Source organism: Pinus tabuliformis, chromosome X, assembly GCF_031772625.1.
Source record: "Pinus tabuliformis cultivar Carrire ecotype Pingquan chromosome X, CPIR1, whole genome shotgun sequence".
In the NCBI taxonomy this organism is placed as follows: domain Eukaryota; kingdom Viridiplantae; phylum Streptophyta; class Pinopsida; order Pinales; family Pinaceae; genus Pinus; species Pinus tabuliformis.
Genome location: NC_142308.1, coordinates 567,440,857 through 567,460,674, shown reverse-complemented (window position 1 = coordinate 567,460,674; position 19,818 = coordinate 567,440,857). Strand labels below are relative to the sequence as shown.

General features: G+C 37.2%; 1 protein-coding gene across 2 annotated transcripts in view; it reads right to left on the bottom strand.

Moving 5' to 3' along the window:
• Positions 1 to 16,182: 16,182 nt before the first annotated feature.
• LOC149141281 (ADP-ribosylation factor 2-like) overlaps positions 16,183 to 19,818 on the bottom strand; it is a 46,800-nt gene continuing 43,164 nt past the window's right edge. The window contains exons 5-7 of one of the 2 annotated variants that reach the window (XM_089449908.1): positions 17,199 to 17,317; positions 16,847 to 16,928; positions 16,183 to 16,714 (exon numbers count right to left, since the gene is read on the bottom strand). In XM_089449908.1, the coding sequence (XP_089306034.1) occupies positions 16,709 to 16,714; positions 16,847 to 16,928; positions 17,199 to 17,317 (207 nt within the window). In that variant the 3' untranslated portion in view covers positions 16,183 to 16,708. Of the gene's footprint in view, positions 16,929 to 17,198; positions 17,318 to 19,818 lie in introns of both variants that reach the window. The other variant, XM_089449907.1, reaches the window with a different exon arrangement.

Genomic DNA, 19,818 nt, shown 5'->3' with positions numbered 1-19,818 from the left:
AGCCCACACCTACTTTTTAAGTGTTAAATGTTTATGTTAAATGTTAAACATTTACACCTGCACATCTACCCCTATACTAGGCTATAAAGCGCCTCTCGGCACAAAATTTTCATAACTAAATATTCTCAGAGCTAAGAGTTAATGTGAAAATTTCTTCATTGTGGGAACAAGAGAACCAATAACCTGAGCTATAGACACAGCGATTACCATATCCACAGCCAAATTCAAAGCTATAGACAAGAGACAAAGTTAGAGCCACATTCCAAAAAAGCAAACAAAATGAAAATTGATTCACATTAGTTTGCTTCAACATTTTGGAGACCAAAAATCCTCGCGATGGGGAGGTGTGATCTGAAATTGATCTGACCCAATGAAGATTTGTAAGAATTGGTTCTTGTAATCCATTTTGATAATTTAAGAAGATTAAACAAAACATGGAAAGCAATGTAAATGTAAAAGAATAAAACAAAAATGGAAATGAAAAGGAAAAATAGAAATTAAATGAAGTAAGAAAAATAATATAGGAGATAAGAAAGAAATGGGAAATGAAGGGTCATGCTGGTTAACCTTCCCCTTACACCCACCTCTCCCTATTTATTCCATGGTTTTCACTCTTGGCCTAGAAATGAAGATGCATAGAGGGCCAAAGGATGCCTTATACAAGAGATTAGTGAAATGAAACACTATGCCCAGTTCAACGTTGACTTCTCCGTTCAATTTTTCGAGGTAAACATTTTTATTTGGTTTGCTTTGTGAATTCAAGGTGTTGTATTATAATTTTGTTGTTTGCTTCACTTTTTAGATAGTGTTTGGATTCCAATATGCTTTTGATGATGTGTGGTTATTTTATAGTGTGAGAATTCATTCATTGTGTGCAAGTACATTGACAACTCTAATATGCCCAACATTGGATTTACCCTGAGATTTGAAATCAATGGATGTAATTTTAGAGTTGTTGCATTTTCTTAACTAGGTTGTGAGTTATATTTCCTAGTATCTAGTTCTTAATCCTTTGTGACCATTGACTACAACTAGTGAGTTCTTCCCCTTGGAAGATAGAAAAAAAGAATAATCATGGAATATTTTCCATATCCTAGTCAACTTATTAGATTATTAGTCGATTTAATTACCTCTAGATATTCATTACATAGTATGGTCGACTTGTTACATGGCTTGGTTTATTTTCTCTTTGTTTGACTCGACTATTCATTCCATGAATTTAATTCTTTTTCCCATAAGCTATTGGATGCTTCCCATGGGGCATACAACCCTTTTTTTGTAGAGATTAGGCCATACGGTGGCAATATGGGTTGCACAGAACCCATAGACACTCTTTCTCTCTACCTAGGAGATTCAATTGGTTGATGGTCAATTCATCTTATTGGTGATTGATTCATTTCATTGCTAGTTTATTTCACTAGATTTTTCTCAAACATTTGGAAGATTGTGTATTCAAATCAACTGAATTGTTTCACCCACGCGTGGATTCTCTCAATATAGTTCCAACCCAAAAGATAGAGGCAAGTCATTTCAAAAGTGGACTCACACTCTAGGTTGCTTTTGGTGCTCAAACAACATGATACCATGATGAGGTTAAGCTTTTCCTTGAAGCAATTCTTATCATCCAACATCATCTATGCTTTACTTTTTATCATGTTGATCTTCTAACAACGCTTGAAGCTCCAAAGCTAGTCATTTTGGGATGTGTTTCCCTTCAACTAACTACTCAAGTTTAATTGCAATTGAATATTGTGTTGTTGATTCTATGTAGACAATTCATAATAAGTTGAATATTAACTAGTATGATCTTACTTTAATCTTGTTGGCTCATCCTCCATAATTAATACATGCAAATACTACATATATAGCTCACAACAGTGATGCAATGCACTAAGAGATAGAGAAAATTGATGCAAAGTTATCTACGGGTATGTTCAAACTTATTCATTTAATAATTTGTGTTTAATGAAGCATGCACGAGCTTAAGTTTGTAACCTTTTCTGCCTCTCATAAGAGTACATGGGGTCACCCAAATGACCATCCTACCATTTGTAATTTTCATTTGGCTACCATAATTCCAACCAAGCACATGAGTAAACCTTCATTTCCCTATCTTACAATTCAAAAATCATGGTGTGAAAATAAAAACTTGGAGATCTGAAAACTAGATTTTGAAACAAGCAAATGCTTACAATTCCCATTGCCTAGTATTCCAGCTAAGAAGCTAATTGCATATGCACTCAGAGGAATGGTGAGCAAGGAGGTCACTTGAGAGAAATTACACTCCTACTTGCATTGAGCACAAAAGCTACAACTTCGAAACCTAATTGGCTTATTAAAAATGGGGATATGCATACTTATCAGGGACAGAGTATTCATAAAGCCTTGATTTTTATTAGCCTAACCACTATTGTCATTGCTCACTGTATGATTTGTGCATTTTGCATAGAGAACGAGCCTTGCAACCATCAAAAGAAAAATATATTTGTGAAAGGAAAAGGAATAGAAGCATAATTCCCTTTCTATAAATAGAGCTCTCTATACAAGTTTGACAAAGATCATAAAAATAATTCCACCTAATATGTGTGTTGGTGAGGTGAATGGGCCATAAGTCCCTCATTTACAAATCAATAGAATATATAAATTACATATCAATTATAAGAATGTTCCTTTAATCGTTCAAGTGGTTTCATGTTGTCATTATAGATAAGGTGATTGTTCATCGTTTGGGGTTTTAGCATGTTCGTAAGGTTTCCATAATGATGTTCACTGTAGACACACTAGGTGGGCTTCCATAATGGTCTTGGTTACATGTATATAATGAGTGAAATGCATGTTTCAAAATGCACACAGATTGATTGTGCATGTGGGGAAATTTAAGTGTGGAGGTACAGATATGGATCTTAGTGCATCAACTTTGGAACTTGGTACACACTTTTTTTATTGTATCAAATGTTATTGAGGGTTTGAGGCATTTCCCATAACCTTCCCAGGAGAAATCCTTTAAGTTTATCAATGAACAATGAGTTAGATACCATTAGGGTAGTTTCTTATCTAATTCATTTTTCAATGATAGGTGGAGACCATTGAGGTCGTTGCCCCTCCAACATTACAAACCTTAGATATTTCTAACCTACTTTTGAACAAATTACTTAACTAACAAATTAGCATCAAAGTGGAAATTAAGTGTGGAGGTACAGAAATGGAACTCGATGCATAAGCTTTGAAACTTGGCACATGGGATCTAGAACTTGATGCACAAAGTTGATTGTGTGAAAATTTGAACTCTGAAATCATATTGCAACAACTGGGATTAATTTTTCTAATTGTTATTTAATTAACAATTTATTTTCTATGGAAAATATCGAATAAATCACTCTACAACCTTCACAAATAAAAATATTGTGGAAAATAATAGCGTTGGAAACTAAAAAAAATTCTAGCACACACACTTATTTCTGGACAAATGTCCCCAGAAAAACCCAACTTGGGAAAATCGGTGCAGCAGTTGAAAGTTATATATTATTAAGCACCAATGAGATTATGAGTACAATCTATCGATGCCTTGCTAGCTATCTAATCAGCAAGTATATGACAAGTATTTAGAGAGAAAAATCTCACTCCACAAACAATCCCGACACTGGCTTCTCCAGAAAATCTGGTCATCCAAACCCTTGTACAGGCCCTTTGTGCATTCTTTGTGCTGCCTCTCGCATGTGTGGTTCAATTCATCCTATGATCAAGTTGTCCTTCCTGTCTCTACTGCTGAAAGTGACTCTCCAGGCCTCTGGAAGACTTTCCCAACCTCTAGAAGTTGAATCGACTTCCTCTCGAGTTAATTCGAACTACTTTGTTGAAGCTTCTACACAGCCCTTGCATAGCTTCTGGGTGGATTACTTCTGCCACTTATTTCTGCCTCTCCGGATTTGGAAAACTTCCTTCATATCACTCTCCCTACCCCTTTGTGTCTCTACTTCCCTCCTTTGACTCGAACTCCTTCGGTCACTGCATCTGGAATATCGAATTCCCAAGGAAATCGATCTTTGTGTGTGTTATGTGTGTGTTCTCCATCAACCCATCAACTTCTTCTTATAATCTTATGTTGGGCCTCCAACGACTAAGATAAAAACTTAATCAAGGGCCAAGATCATTTCCCAGTGGATATGTATGAGTTCTTAGATGATTTGCACCTTATCTCAATTAATTCTGATTAATTAACCCCTTCTCCTAAGTTTAGTCTTAGGAAATAATTAAAAATAAGCTAATAATCTAGTTGAGACACTTCTATGTGGAATTTCCAAAAACAATAACTGGGTTATAGAGAAATCTTGTGTTTTGTCCTCTTCACACAGTTTCGAGGCTAGAACATCTATGATGCTACAAAAACTAACTCTCCCTCTTCATGAGGAAGGTGTTCTAGTGTTGCACCACTGTTACAACACCTTGTCTCTGTATCACCCTATGTCACGTTGTTGATGTCTAGCCACTATGATTCCCTGCCATTTCCCACCAACCATTGTGTGACTCTGATGTTGCATGTGTGTTGTTACTGACATTGTTGTACTACTGCCAACTATGCATTCGCATTGTAACTCCCTCTCGAATGTTGCTGCTGCAACTGCAACTGAGAAGCATCCTAAATACTAAATCAATTGTGTTTTTGTTGCATTTGTCACATAAGTTTCGACTGTTACTAGCTATTGCACTGTCTACTAAAGAAATTGTGTTGTTGCCAACTCTACATTGTGCCACTTTGCAATGTTGCCCACACTGTACTGCGCACCTCAGCATTTGACTGCTACTAGTCTGCAACTGTCACTCTGGAATCTGACTGCATCATCTGACATTGGTCCATCTTGCTACTACGTGTGATGGGCCCCAATAGCAAGGTAATGATCCATGAGGACACTTCAATGGACCATGCCCAAACTCTGCAAATCTGGGACTACAACTCCATATCGCTCCACCTCACTCCTGGAGGTATAGTTGCAAACATAGCAAACTCTTCCTCCAACCTAGAGGATAACTTGTCTATCTATGCAGATGTTTCTGCCTATTCCTACTTCTCTTGTTTGTCCTTCTTCCTGAGAGGACACTTTGTTTTGTAGTGGCCAAACTCACCACATCTGAAGCACTTGACCTTTGGCATGTCCTTCTTCTTCTTCTTTCCCCCTGCCCCTAACTGGGACCCTTAGATGTTAGGCCCACATTTTCCTCTTCCTTCTCATCTTTCATGCCCTTGTTGTTGTTGTCATTGATGGTACTCTTTACTAGAGCTTGCCTCAACTCCTATTGTGATCGGACCACATCCTGTCCCATTTAGGCAATGTGTCTCTGCCTAAGATACTTTGGAAAAACATCTGCCACTCCTCTAAGACACAATTCAGTGTCAATTGTACAAGCTCTGTCGGTTCGGGTGCCTCCCCAACGATTGCAAGTTGATCTCGGACTTCTTGAATCCTAGTGAGGAAGCCATCTATGCTTTCACCCTTCTACATCCTTATGCTCCTTAACTTCTCCTGGATAAACATCCTCCATTGCTTGGAATAAATTTGAAATATAGCTCGTAGAGAGCATTCCACATCTCCTTGGTCGTACCTTTGTCTGCCACATGACAGACTAGATGATCTTGGGCTCCATCTAAAAACATATGCTTTGCCTCGAAACTTTGTCAATCAACAATGAAGTGGAGGCCATTCAAATACTTTCCCTTCAAATTCATTTTTCAATGATACATGTACACCATTGAGGTTTTCTACCCTTTTGTAGGTTTTAAGCCTATACAATTAATCATTGCAAATAGATTCTTAATAAAAATAGAAAATATACAATGGCACACACAAATTTACATAGAATTTATCTTGGAAACCCAAACTTGTAAAACCAACAAGCTTTTTTTCATTATATTTTGTATAGTATTACAATATAGTATATAGTTCGTGGCATACATGAACCATTAAGTCAATCATAGTTCTTTCACTAAAACTACAAAATCACCACAAACCCACTTTTAGCACAAATGTGGGTCAAAAATCGCCAAAAACAGATGCAAAAAACCAACAAAAGACAAAATCATTTCGGGGCAATACCCAAAACCCTGTGTATGGGTGCTCCCACCTCTTGCATGCCCCCAACCAAGGGGGATAAATAGGCCCTCCCTGGAACCCCCTTTGTTCGTCATGCAAATAATATAACACATACCCACACTTTCCAACCTTACAATTTTAAAACTTACTAACATACTTATGAACTCAATCTCTATAGATATCCAAAATCACTTATTTAATAATTTACCATGAAAATTAAATAAAACTAATGATTAAGGCAAAAATAAAGAACTTAAAAAGCATTTTTGAGAAGAATTTGACACAATTTTTTCAAAATGGAGCTTATGTAATAATACCTATCAACAAGTGGTAAATGAAAAATATATTGTAATATGAATTGGGAATTCAAAGGCATATTTGTGGGATTTAAAAAAAAAACAAAATGAGTTTTATAACTTAAGGTTTGAAGAATGTCATACCAAAGAAGCTTTTACTCGAGTATCATCATACTTTTATTTAAGATCACAATTAGACTTCTTATTGAAAAATATTTGTGTTAAATCTCATTCAAATTTCCCCTTGCCCACATTTTGTATGTTATTATTCCCTGCCTTCGGCACTGCAGGGACTCTAGCGATCGCTAGGGCATTGACTGGCCATTAATCGGTTTTTTGACCCAAAATTTCTTCGCTCTATCAAAATTTAACCAAACTCTCTGGTTGCAATTTCCTTCACCCAAATTTTATCCAAAGTTTTGGTTTGAGACTCTTATTGGAACCTTCACGTGTCTCGAGTAAGGTTTAGATGGCTAACAAACTTTTACCCAAAGTTTCCAAAAACTAATGCACCAACCACCATACATGCACCTTTTGTAACATTTTATCCAAGGTTCAAATTTCAAACATCTCCGCAAAGTTTGAAACTAAATATATATCCAAACGTTTAGACCGCTTATGCAAAGTGATGCCCCATGTCAAGCTCACACTTTTCTAGAAGCAATCTCTCCTCCACATGTCCTTTCTGACGCTGCACTTAGTGTCATGTCTCAAAGGAGAATTCTCTTCCATAGACATTAGAATGGAAATTGAGAATTTTCTCTTGCATAGACATTAAAATATTACCTGTATTTTCTTTTCCTTATGAATTTGGAGTTGCTTTGGAGCTACACTTACTATCATGTCTCACAGGATACATTACCCGACATTAGAATGGAGAATTTTCTCTTGCATAGATATTAAAATGGTACATTACCTGTATTTTCTTTTCCTTATGAATTTGGAGTTGCTTTGGAGCTGCGCTTATTATCATGTTTTGAATTTGGAGTTGCGCTTACTATCATGTTTTGAATTTGGAGTTGCTTTGGAGCTTCCCCCGAAGGATAATTTCTTGGCTCCCCAGGTATGGTAGGGAAATTGTGGACAACTACCGGGGTATTGTAATTGAATTCAATAGAATATCTGTTTGCGAAGATATAAAGATTCCCATTGGGAAGAAGATGCACGTATTGATAATAGTTTTCCTTTTGTACATCATTGGTGGCTCTCAGAAATGGCAGTGAGCAGCGTCCTTCTCCTCTCATTTCGGCACGAATTCATATGTGAAAATCCCTCTGCTTCCCATGACAATTACTAGAACAAAACTTGAAACTCAAATCAAAGGGAATGAATTTGAAGATGCGACCAAGTACAAACAGCTTGTGGGTAGGTTTATCTACTTCACTGCTACAAAACCACATATTTCATCGATTATTGGAATTCTTTCTAGATCTATGCAAAAGCCTACAAAAGGACATTGCTATGCTAGTTTTGAAGTACTTAAAAGAAACTCAAGATTTTGGATTCAAATATTTAATGATGGATGAATCAATTTGATTGGATTTTTTTGACTTTAGCAAATGTAGAAAAATGGTGTTAATTCCAAGCTAGCTTGTGAGTCTTGGATTAGTTGAGGTCGCACAGATAGTGATCTCAAGCAAATTTTATGATAGAGACAACTCATGCAACAAAAGAGATTGTATGACTTAGGAAAATACTCTTCTTCTAATTGATAGTACTCCTGCAATCAAAGCCCCAAGGGTTAGCTCAATTGGTCGAGTCCCCGTTGTTAAGTACCTCATCGATCGAGAGGTCACAGGGTCAATTTTCCTCGACGCCCTTGGGGTCAGGCCCTGCTAATCTGGGCAAAGGACTTTAAAAGATTCCCTTCGGGGTTCATCTGCCCAAATTTTCCGTGGATGTAGTGGCCACCCATGAACCACCTCTAAAGAAACAAAAGTACTCCTACAATCAAATTGGCCAAGAATACAAAACTCCATGATTGAACCAAACACATCAACACAAAGCATTATTTTATTCAATATCATGCAAAAGCCAAGACTATTCATTTAAGATATCATTCCACCAATGGGGAAATTACAAACATCTTCACCAAAGCACTTAGAAGTAAAGAGTTAGAAATTTTCAAAATGATGATTGAGATCATAAATGCTCATTGACTTAAGGGGGAGAATGACTTAAGTGGGCAAATGTTGGACATAATCCCTTGGGAATTTTGTCCTAGAATAAAATTGTATACAAATAAATAAGGAACATGAAATGACCCTTGTGTAATGAAACAGAGGGTCATCTCTTTGTATAAATTTGATTGTTCACTAACAAAATACATCACTTTATAAAAGCAACATGGGATCTTTGTACAATTCACAAGGTTGAAGGGCTTTGTTTGGCCAATACAAAAGTTAAAGGGATAACATTAACAACCAAATGGGTTGCAAGGGGTCCATTAGATATCAATAATGTGCAAATAGCATAAAGGGTCATTTTAAAATGATGTGGTGAGAGGTGCTTGTCCTTCTAAAACTTCAAGGTCGTGCACTGTTTTTAGTGAGAAGGAGCCCATACTTGTAAAATTTCAAGGTGGATCATTCTTTTCAGCAAAAAAACCCTAACACTCGAATGCTAGGACATGGATGAGTGTGGCATAGGAACATATACCCCTTGAAACAAAACACATAGACTTTATATACAGAATTTGCATACTTTTAATAATTAGAAAATTTAATTATGTGAAATACACAAAAATACAATTCTCACACCTTGAAACAAACATGAAGGTTGTATGAAGGTTGTATAATTAAAAAAGATTACTACCTCAAACACATGAATACAATTCCCACTCTTATTTATGGTTTTTCCCATCCTAGTATACATTTTTCCCACCCTAATATCGTACACAAAACACAGAGGCTTTATATACAGAATTTGCATACTTTTAATAATTAGAAAATTTAATTATGTCAAATACACAAATACAATTCTCACCCCTTGAAACAAAACATGAAGGTTGTATGAAGGTTGAATAATTAAAAAAAGTTACTACCTCAAAACACATAATATAATTCCCACTCTTATTTATGGTTTTTCCCTTCCTAGTATACATCTTTCCCACCCTAATATACATTTTTCCCACCCTAATATCGTACACCTTAGGACAAACAGTCCTGGACAGTAGTATGTGTGGGATGGCATGTCTAGTTGTCCCACGTGTCATACACTCAAGAGGGGCATGTTGTAGACACCAGGGAACCTGAACGTTTAATACATGTGAAACATGTCCAAACACAAAGAACATCTGCCAAGCATGCTTAACACTCAAAAGGGCATTGTCCCACACAACCTGAAATATGTCCCACACGTCAGGCATTCAAGGGGTGTCCCACAAATCCATTATGTTGGGAGACGGCAATGGAGGGCAAATCTTATTACTTTGACGGTCCAAAGTGTGGATGCAAATCCCATATAGTCATTATGGTCAGATTGATTTAATTTCTTGTTTGCAAGAAGGGGTTATCTATGAAATTTTCATCGAGGGAAACGCTGAAGCACAACGGATTAGTTGGGGTCGCAATGTGTGGAAATCCCATCTGCCGTTAAACCAGAGAGCTTGGATGGTTGGTGTTGAACCAAAGCCAGATAATGAAACATAGACTTCATCGCTCAAGTCTATCATATAAAGCTGTTGTATTGTTTTTCACAAGGATTAGCAAATTTGCAAGCATTAGATATTGCCTTAGGAGGCTGAAGCACGGATATGGTATAGGTGCAACAAAAAGGATTATTGGTGTTCAAACAAAAGTTAACGATGAAAAAAAAAACTTCATCTGTCAAGCCCTATCGGATGGTGGTTGTGTTGCTAGTCACAAGGACTATAAATTGTCTTAGAACTGAAGCGTAGTGGAATAGGAGGTGTAACAATCTGTGGAAAACCCATCCGCCCTTTTTTTTAATGTAGGGCCAAATGGGATCAAATCTCATGAAAACATTTTTATTGTGCGAAAAATCGAGGAAAGGATAACATCTCAGCGGATTTGTCCTCTCCATGTTTGATATATCCAAGGTCAAGATGGATCTACATTGCTGTTATATTTTCTATAATTGGAGGAGAGAATATCCATTGCTGTTATATTTTCTAATTGGAGGAGAGATGTTCTTCTTATAGAAAGAAAGAAAGAAAGAAATTATTTTAACGTCCACGAGGCTAAAGATAGCCTATGGGACAGATTGCTTTTTCATCTGCTTGATGTATTCGGCCCTTTTTTTGTGAAGCTTCACAATAAATGCTCCCGTCTTCTCGACAAACCCCTCGTTAAATAGATTATCCCAAGAGTTAGCTGCCAGCGTATCTGCGTAACTTTCCCTGTTGTCTTTGAAGGCCTCACATTCTAAAATGAAATGTTTTTCTGTTTCCACTTTTCCGGAAGAACAAAAAATGCATACCCTTTCCTCCCACACTTCCTTTGGCCTTTTCCAGCGCCCTGTTTCACAACGGAGTTGATGAGAATTAGTCCTTAACTGAGCAATAAGAATTTTGGCTTTCCAAGAGATATTGGCCTCTATGTATGCTTTTGGTTGATGATTATGAGTGGGATTAAACACTTCAATATAGTAATTTTTCTTTCTTCCTAGCTCCTTCTCCCAAGTACGTTTGTGGAACTTTTCCATAACAAAAGCTTTTATCTCTTTGCTGTTTATGGGGCACGCGTTCAAGCAAATATCCCATTTACTAAACCATTTGTTATTTTGTTGCATCCAAGTTTTTTTGCTCTTGCACAATCTATCATTAAAGACAACCTTAGGCCATCTACCATCTTCCATTTGCTCAATTTTTTTTAAATAACTTATGACTCGCACCATAGCAATTGCTTCAATAGGAGCAGCCCCTGTTTCACTTAACAAGATATCATAAGGCACTGCACTTTTGATCTTAAATTTGTTTGTAATCAAACGCTTCTGAATTTTCTCAATTTGTCTCCACTGCATGTCGGAAGTACTACTAGCCCACAGTTCACAACCATATAGAATCACTGGAATCACTAGAAGCCCAAAAAGAGTTTGAGTGGTCTTCCAGTCCCATAACTCTGCCTCTCTACACCTATTTTGAAAAGCATAAAATGCTTTCCAACCCCCCAAAGTTCTTTTCTTTCTACAACCATTCCAGCTTAGATTTTTGTTGAAGTCAACTCCGAGGTATTTGTATTCCGCAACTTCTTCCAGAATGTTGCCTTCAAAGTAGAACTTATGTTGATTATGTTTTCTTTTCTTAGAGAAGACCACTACTTTCGTTTTGCTGATATTGACTTGCATCCCCACACTTCTACAAAAATGCTCAAGGGATAGTAAGTGCTCTTGCAAACCAAGCGCCGATTTAGCAATCAGAATAAGGTCATCTGCATACAAAAGAAGCCTTATAACAAACTTGCACAAATAGATACCATCACCTCCTTGTGAATTTAACCACTCCTCAAGCTTGTCGATATATAAACCAAAAAGGGTCGGAGACAGTGGGCAACCTTGCTTGACCCCGATATCGCTTCTAAAACTTTCAGAAATGCCTGCCGAAGTTCTAATTTTGACTTTCACCTCTTCATACAGTCTATGCACAGCTGCTCTCAAATGTTTAGGAACCCCAAGTTCCTCCATTCTTTGCCAAAGTTTATCCCTAGGAACCGAGTCAAACGCTTTTCTGAAATCAACAAAGCAACAAAAGACTTCTTCCTTATTCTCCCAAACTTTTTCAATGATGTGCCTTAGAGTTATGCAATGATCAACTGTTGAATGCTTAGGTCTAAAACCTGCTTGCCCTTTAGCACGCTTATTTCTTTCTTCTGCCCACTTGCTAATTTTGTTTTCTAGCATGCTTCCAAATAGCTTTGCAAACAAAGGGTTTATCATGATGGTCCTATAATTGGAGGGATTATTGATGTCACCGCTCTTGAAAAGAGGTATTGCCAGACTAGTTGTCCAATCTGTGGGGAGCCCTTGTTGTATGATGTTGTTGAAGATTTTTGTAATGTGAGGTGCAAGGATCTTTGAGCCCCACTTTAGATATTCTGCTTGGAGTTCAGCTAAGTCTTTTGCTTTTCCAACACCCAACTTCTTGATACCCATCTCTACCTCTTGTACCGTGAAGAGTTTAGTATCCGTGTTGACCAAGGGGGGAGGGTCAACCTTGGGAACCTGCTCATAGAGTTGTCTTGCATAGTCAAACCATCTAGAAGCTGAAATATTATTTCCAATTTGTATCTTTTTCGGTTGGAGCTCCTTCCAAAATAATTTGGGATTATTTTTCCCTAGGAAGATTAGTTCTTCCCTCCTTGAAACCATGAAATCAACCTTTTTCTTGCTTAATAAATGCTTGTAAGATTTGAGCGTTATGTTGTCCTTGTTTGACTCTTTCCAGATTCTCCTTGCCTTTTTGCATTCCTCGTCAAACCAAGCATTAACCGGAAAGCAATTTGTTTCAGACTTCTTAATTTTTGTTCTTTTGCACTTTGCAAGTGCGCATTGAATTAAATGTGTTAATTCATGACTATGAAGGTTGTGAATTGTAATTTTCTCCTTCTCAAAGAGCCTCTCTAACGTCATTTTGAAGGTATTACAATTTTCTGGGGTCAAAAGAATTCTGCCCTGTGGAAGATTTTGTTGGACACGCTGAATTTTTGACTCTAATTGTTTCTTTCCAATCCAAGAGAAACATAAATAAATTGGCTTGTGATCTGATTTCAAATCCCACAGCTGATCTCCAACCAGAACTTCGTCCATTTTCTCACACAAACCATGCGAGCAAATTACATAATCTACCACACTTGCTCCATTATAAGTATTGCACGTGAAATTACCGGACTTTGCCCATCTAGTCAAGCCATTACAAATGACTAAATCAAAGGCCCCACATAGAGTAAGCAATTGTTCACCAAAGAGATTGCAGCCCTTGTCCTCTGAAATTCTTTCCCACTGATGATTGCTTTCTTCTGTAAGCAAAATAGGGTCACAATCATCTTTACAACAAAGAATGCTAGCTTGCTCACTTGCAGTCCTAGCATTGAAATCACCCACTATAAGGACTTCACCTAGCTGAGAATATGTTGCAATATCCGCTTTTAAAGCTGCAAATGGATCTTTGTGGTCAAGCCCTCTGCCTTTGTAGATTTTTGAGACCTGTGGCGCAAAATAGCATGCTGCAATTCTGATGTGGTTTCCATTTTCTGATATTTTGAACCAAATGAATTGCTTATTTGAGTCTTCTTTTTCTAACTGAATGAGACGACCTTCTTTCTCCCTTACTAAAACCATGATACCCCCGTGCCCTTTGCCATTCCCTGCTGCCTTGTTCCACACTGCCATCTTCCAGTATCCTTCAAACAAAGGTGTCTTGCACCCTTCATGCTCATGTGTTTCTATGAGGCAAATTATGTCTCTATTTTCCGCAATAGGCCCTAACCCAGGTCCTCGTCTCCATGGGTAACCTCTGCAGTTCCAACAAACTAATCTCAAGGAAACCTGGGTATGACTTGATTGCTATTTATTTTGACGTGCAAGACTCACATTTGAGTCTTTGTCCCTGTTTTCCCATACTGACCTTGCTTTCTGATTTCCTGTTGAAGAGTTTGTTGCCTCTTCTTTATTACCATCTTGCTGCTCTGTTTTGGAAGGAGGTCCAAATTGCGCTATCACAACTTTGCCTTTATAAATCCATGCTCTCTTTCCTTCATCTCTTGCTGCCCTAACCTTTAAAATTTCCTCTCTTCTTTCCTCCTGTTGTTTTACAGTTAAATCTTCTTCTAGGAAAAAACGAGAACCCCTCAAGAGATGCTTCTTGCTTAGAATAATATATTTATCACGTGAGCTAGGCATAATGACTTTTATGGGCCTGGCTCTCTCCTTGTTAAACTTACCCACCCTCCATGCTTGGTATATTTGTCCTTGCCATAGCAACTTGTCTTTCAAGAAGTCTCTTGCAAGGTCAAGAGTACATTCATTTTTTCCATAGTCTTTCACCCCTTTAATAATTATGTTTGCTGCCCTATTTTGTCTTTCCTTGCCTTCACTATCTTGCATGCTGTCAACCTTATTAGCAGAATTACTAATAACTTGAGCCCAAGTTTTAGAAACTTTGGTGGAATCTTCTTTCATTTCTTCTCTTGCGTTCTCTTCGTGGTTGTTTATTTGGACAATCATTTTCCCTTTATCCTGGGATGATTTCACATTCACCACCTCTGTACTTTCCACTACAGATTTCTTTACATTTTGCACATCCGCCTTCATGCATTGCCATTCTGTCTTCCCTATCAGGAGAGCTTCCTGTAGCAATGCCACTTGTTCTTCTAAAATTTTATTTCTTTCTGCTAACGCCTTGTTCTCAGCCGTTATTATATGAATTTTATGATCTCTTTCCTGCCCTTTAGCTTCTAAAACCTCCAACCTTTGTTTTGCATTTAACAATTCTTTCACATAAAGATCAGATGACCAGGTGAGAGGTGTGGATGTGGGACTATATAAGGCAAAATCATCAATGGTTTTTCCTTTGGGCTTCTTGTTGCCACGTGCTTGTGGAGGAGACTTGTTTGGGTGCTTTTTGCGAGGGAGTTTCTTCCTTGTTTGCTCCCATTTTAGACGAGCTATTCTTCGTTTTAAAATGCCCCGATATTGTTTGGCATTGACCCAAACCCACTTCCCAGCTTTGGCGAATGATGCAATTTTCACTTGTCCTAAATCATTTGTCTCCACATGTTCTGAAATTTCTGGTTCCTTTGTCATGTTTGAATGCATTTGTTGTTGCTTGCTTGCTGCTCAATACTTCCGCTGCGTAAAAAACTCCCTGCTTTCACACTGCTCACTGTTTGCTGCTCGCTGCTCTTACTGCTGCCCAAATTGCTCTGCTCACTGTTCACTGCTCATACTGCTCACTGTTTGCTGCTCGCTGCTCTCAAATTGCTCTGCTCACTGCTCACTGCTCATACTGCTGACTGTTCACTGCTCATACTGCTCACTGTTTGCTGCTCTCGCTGCTGCCCAAATTGCTCTGTTTAGTGGGAAATGCGAAAAAGCTTTTCTCTGTAACGATAATATTATCTTCAGATATGGAGTAAATTATTAGTTTAGGAGAGAAATCCCACGGTTGCCGCAAAACCCAAGCACGAACCCTTTGGGTTCCACAATTAGGTCCTCCTGAAGTTTTCTGCGCTGATCGATGCCGCTGAGTGAATTTGTTTTGGGTTTTGGGATTTTGAAATGCACGTCCACGCAAAACCCCGCCGGAGGATTATTTCTAATGGGAACCAGCATTGCCTCAACGTCAAGGTTGAAGGCCTAATTGTCTTGTGGGCAGCAACATATCATAGCTGTGTAAAATGAACTATTTAGTGTAGAATATTACAAGAGTATATTTAAAAGGTTTTGTTATCATTTAATATTATTTTATTATTTTTGGTTCGCTTCATATATGGCTTTTAATAATGTGATTTGTTTTACTTAAATATTATGGGCCAAACCAGAGAGCTTGGATAGTTGGTGCTAAACCAAAAAGCATAAGAGAAAAGGACAAACGTCATCGCTCTAACATAATATACCACAAGTAGCATTTTCAAAAAAAACATGATGTAACATTATAATAATCATACTTCGAAGTAATTTTGATAGTTTCAAATCAAACACGGCCAGCATTTTTTTAAAAGCAAGTTCACGTATCTCTTCAAAAAGGAAGAAAGAGGTCAACTCAACCTAGACTATTAACTCCCGTACATCATTCTGTTTATCCCAAAACAAAAAGACTACTAATAACTAACATAACACAGGTGTACACTTAGACTGCTATAGCTTTCACAGTGATGCAGCATACAGCATTATCACTATAAACTTCACAATCAGGAAACCTCAACTGGTCAACAGGATAAGACTACAGATATAAATATCTGATACAGTTTTCAGATATTGATGTAAATACTGAACTACTTTCTGTTTTTCCCAACTAATAAATTTGGAAAGCAACATTATATTTGTTCCTAGTTAACATAGCAAAGCCTTTCAGTCCTCTAAAATCTAATTATACAAGTCTTCTCAGTCAACAGATAACAGCTATATATATATATAAGAGCCATAATAGTCAATATAGCACAACTGTCAGAAAGAAAAATCCCAGGTTCTTGAACAATAATGACAAAGTTGTTGGTAAATGCATAGCAATCAGGCTATCAAGAAAATGAATCGAGTCAAGGTCTTCTTTAGCAAATCCATGCCAGTGGCTGTCAGTCATTGTAATCTGAAGGAATCTACCTCATGGCTAATATAGTTCATGCCCAATAAAGAAATTGGATGCATTCCAGTTTATGCCTGCAAAGTGAATAGCTGTTAGAATATTGTAAAGGAAATCCTGCAAGTCAACAACAGTTAGAAACTTTGAAGGAAATCTGGCATTTATTTATTTCAGTCTTCACCATCTGCCCAATTTCACATGTAACTTGCCTTGTTGGCAATGTTGTTTGAAAGCCAATCCAAGCCTTCATAAAGGCCTTCACCAGAAGTTGCACAAGTGCTCTGGATATACCTAAACAAAATAAATCACCTTCATAGAATTATCATCCATTCACCCCAATACATGTATAGATATCAAAAATCGAACTGCTAGAAAGATAGAAATCATAGTCCTACATAATTAAACATTGAGGCTCAGTTATGGTAGCTGAACCTAAGCAAAACTCAGAACTAAGATTCCAACAAGATTTTCCACGTGTAGATTTCTTTATATAATTTACAAACTTAGTTTAAAAACAATGGACTTTGAGGGTAGCAAACAGACAACAAGAATATAGCTTACCAATGACGCTGACGCAGAGAATGCAGACCAAGCTTATCAGTGATCTCTGCTGCATTCATAGCATTTGGAAGATCTTGCTTGTTTGCAAATACAAGTAAGACAGCATCACGTAGTTCATCCTGCACACAGGAGCAAAAATAACATAAACAAAGTGATAATCATATGTTCCCTCAAAATTCTTCTCATTAGACTTCCGCAATATGAGCATTTGTAGATCAGCCAAATTAACAACAACCTGAACAACCAACCAACATGTTTTTACATCCCATCAAATTTCATTGTTCCAAAATTTGCAACTCGCTGTTGAAAATCCAGATCTTAAACCAGGATAATTTTTTTACTACATATTTGATATTAAAATGGATTTAAGATATGCGGTACTTTTTTACTGTTTCTTATTATTGTAAGTTCACCATAATAAGTATTCCTACCAACTTCATTTGTAGAAATCATCCATTTCATATGGGAACATTTTTATGAGAATAAATATCAAGCAAGATGCACCATTTTTATATTAAACTTCTATAAGGATACAAAACTGCACCAACGGGACGTTAGTTCACTAGTGATGTGAATAAAAGGTTAACCAATTTACAAGGCTTTAATTCTTGTTGTGGTCTTCTTCACACGGATAACATAAGTTTAGAAGGAATGAAGACAAGTACTATCCTACATTAAACTTTCAAGTATATAGTAATAAATTGGCATCATCAAATTCCCAAATTACTTTATTTTTTGAAGTAATTTGATCTTCACATACATTATGGTCTCCCCCTCTAAAAAATATATCAACATAAAATATTATATTAAGAATTAATTATTTCTACCTATTCAAAATTATTACATGTTTATATCTTTTAAGTTTTTCAAAGAGGCAAATTATCTCACTATTAAGGTCATTGACCCTATCATTACTTTGCTACGATTTGCAGATACAAACCAACCTGTTGGAAATACTCATAGGGGGGTGAATCAGCATTTCTTTTACAATTGTTACAATATGGAATAAATAATTTTATTAATCAGAAATAGTGAGGACTCCAATCCTCTTCTTTACAATAAATCAAGTACAATAATGTTTAGGGCTCCAACCCTAGATGAAGACACCAATCTTTCAATCACCAAGCTCCAACCCTATCTTCCACAAGGCTCCAACCTATCTTCTTGATGACTCCTATCCTCTAGGGTTCCAACCCTCTGCTTTAGATCTTCAATATGGATTCCACGATTCTTCAAGGCTTCCAATGTCTTCTGCAACAAACCTTGGTAATGCTCTCAATCAATATTCAATAACCCTTCTTTCATCAATGACAACTTTATGGTTTTCAAAAAGTGTCTCCACAGCTCTTCATGTCACCCAAACAATTTTCTTCAAGGTCACATTATGAGGGCTCCCATCAGTGCATTATGATCTCCAAGGGTGCCTTCAAGATTGGCTTAAGTCTTCAATAATTCTTTCCCAATATGTCTTCACAATATCCTCAACAAGCTTCTTAATTTTGACTTCAAGGGGTCTTCAACAATGCTTTGACTAAACCTTCAAAATAGCCTTTCAATCTCAACACAATCCCAGGTCTTCAATGTCCCTTCAACAAGCCTCAATAGTGCCCAACAAGCCTTCAATTTATGCTTCAAGGAATTCCTAAGGATACTCCTTCAAAGACTGCTCATAAGTTCTTCAAAGGTTCTCCAACTCTGCCCTATTCTGTTCTCAAGAGAAGACTTCAACAAGCTCTATTTGTCCAATCCCAATAAATCAACTACAGCAATTTCGACCACAACAGCTTCAACCACAACAACTACGACCAAGGCAGCTTCAACCACAACAACTACAACCAAGGCAACTTCAACCACAACAACTACGACAACTTCTCTACTCCTAGCTCAAACCTGTGGGAGATTACTTAACCGAAGAACAATTCCACAAACTTGTCTTCCTTGCTTTTCTAGGTTGTCGTTGCTTCTCTACCTCTTGTCTTGTCTCCACCGAAAATATGAGCTTGAATGGACGAATTTAGGTTTATATTTTTCCATTTATTAAAGGGACACGTCTCTTTGCCAAGTGTGAGCCTAGTCAAGTCGGCTTGGACAGTTTTGCAATTTTTGACATATGTTAATTTCAAAAATTGGTTTCTCTTCAATGGTAAGGAAGGCAATTGAGTACTCATTGGAAAGCTTATGACCTCCTCTATAAGTTGATGTACTATTCCCTTCAAGATATGACCTCTAACAATGGAAATTTAATTTTTCTTCCATCATATGCATATTTTTTTATAGCAACCCTATTAAAGAATTTCTTTTATGGAATTAGAGCAAGTGGATTAGAATTTTTTCACTATTTTGACATGCTAGTGCATGTGATCTTCATGCATTATGATTGCATACAAGGACTAGGGTTTCTTTGACATATTCATACATCTGGGGTTACTAGCTTAGGGCTTCATCACATGGGCTTTTACCTCATTAGGATTAGGACATCATTTATTCATTCTAGGACTTTAAGAACATGAGCATCATTAGGGTTTCATCATATGAATGAGCCATGCAAGGGCATGGATCTAGGGTCTCATCAAATAGCTTTAGGGCTGGTGCCAACAAGAGATTTTCCATGTATCTAGGG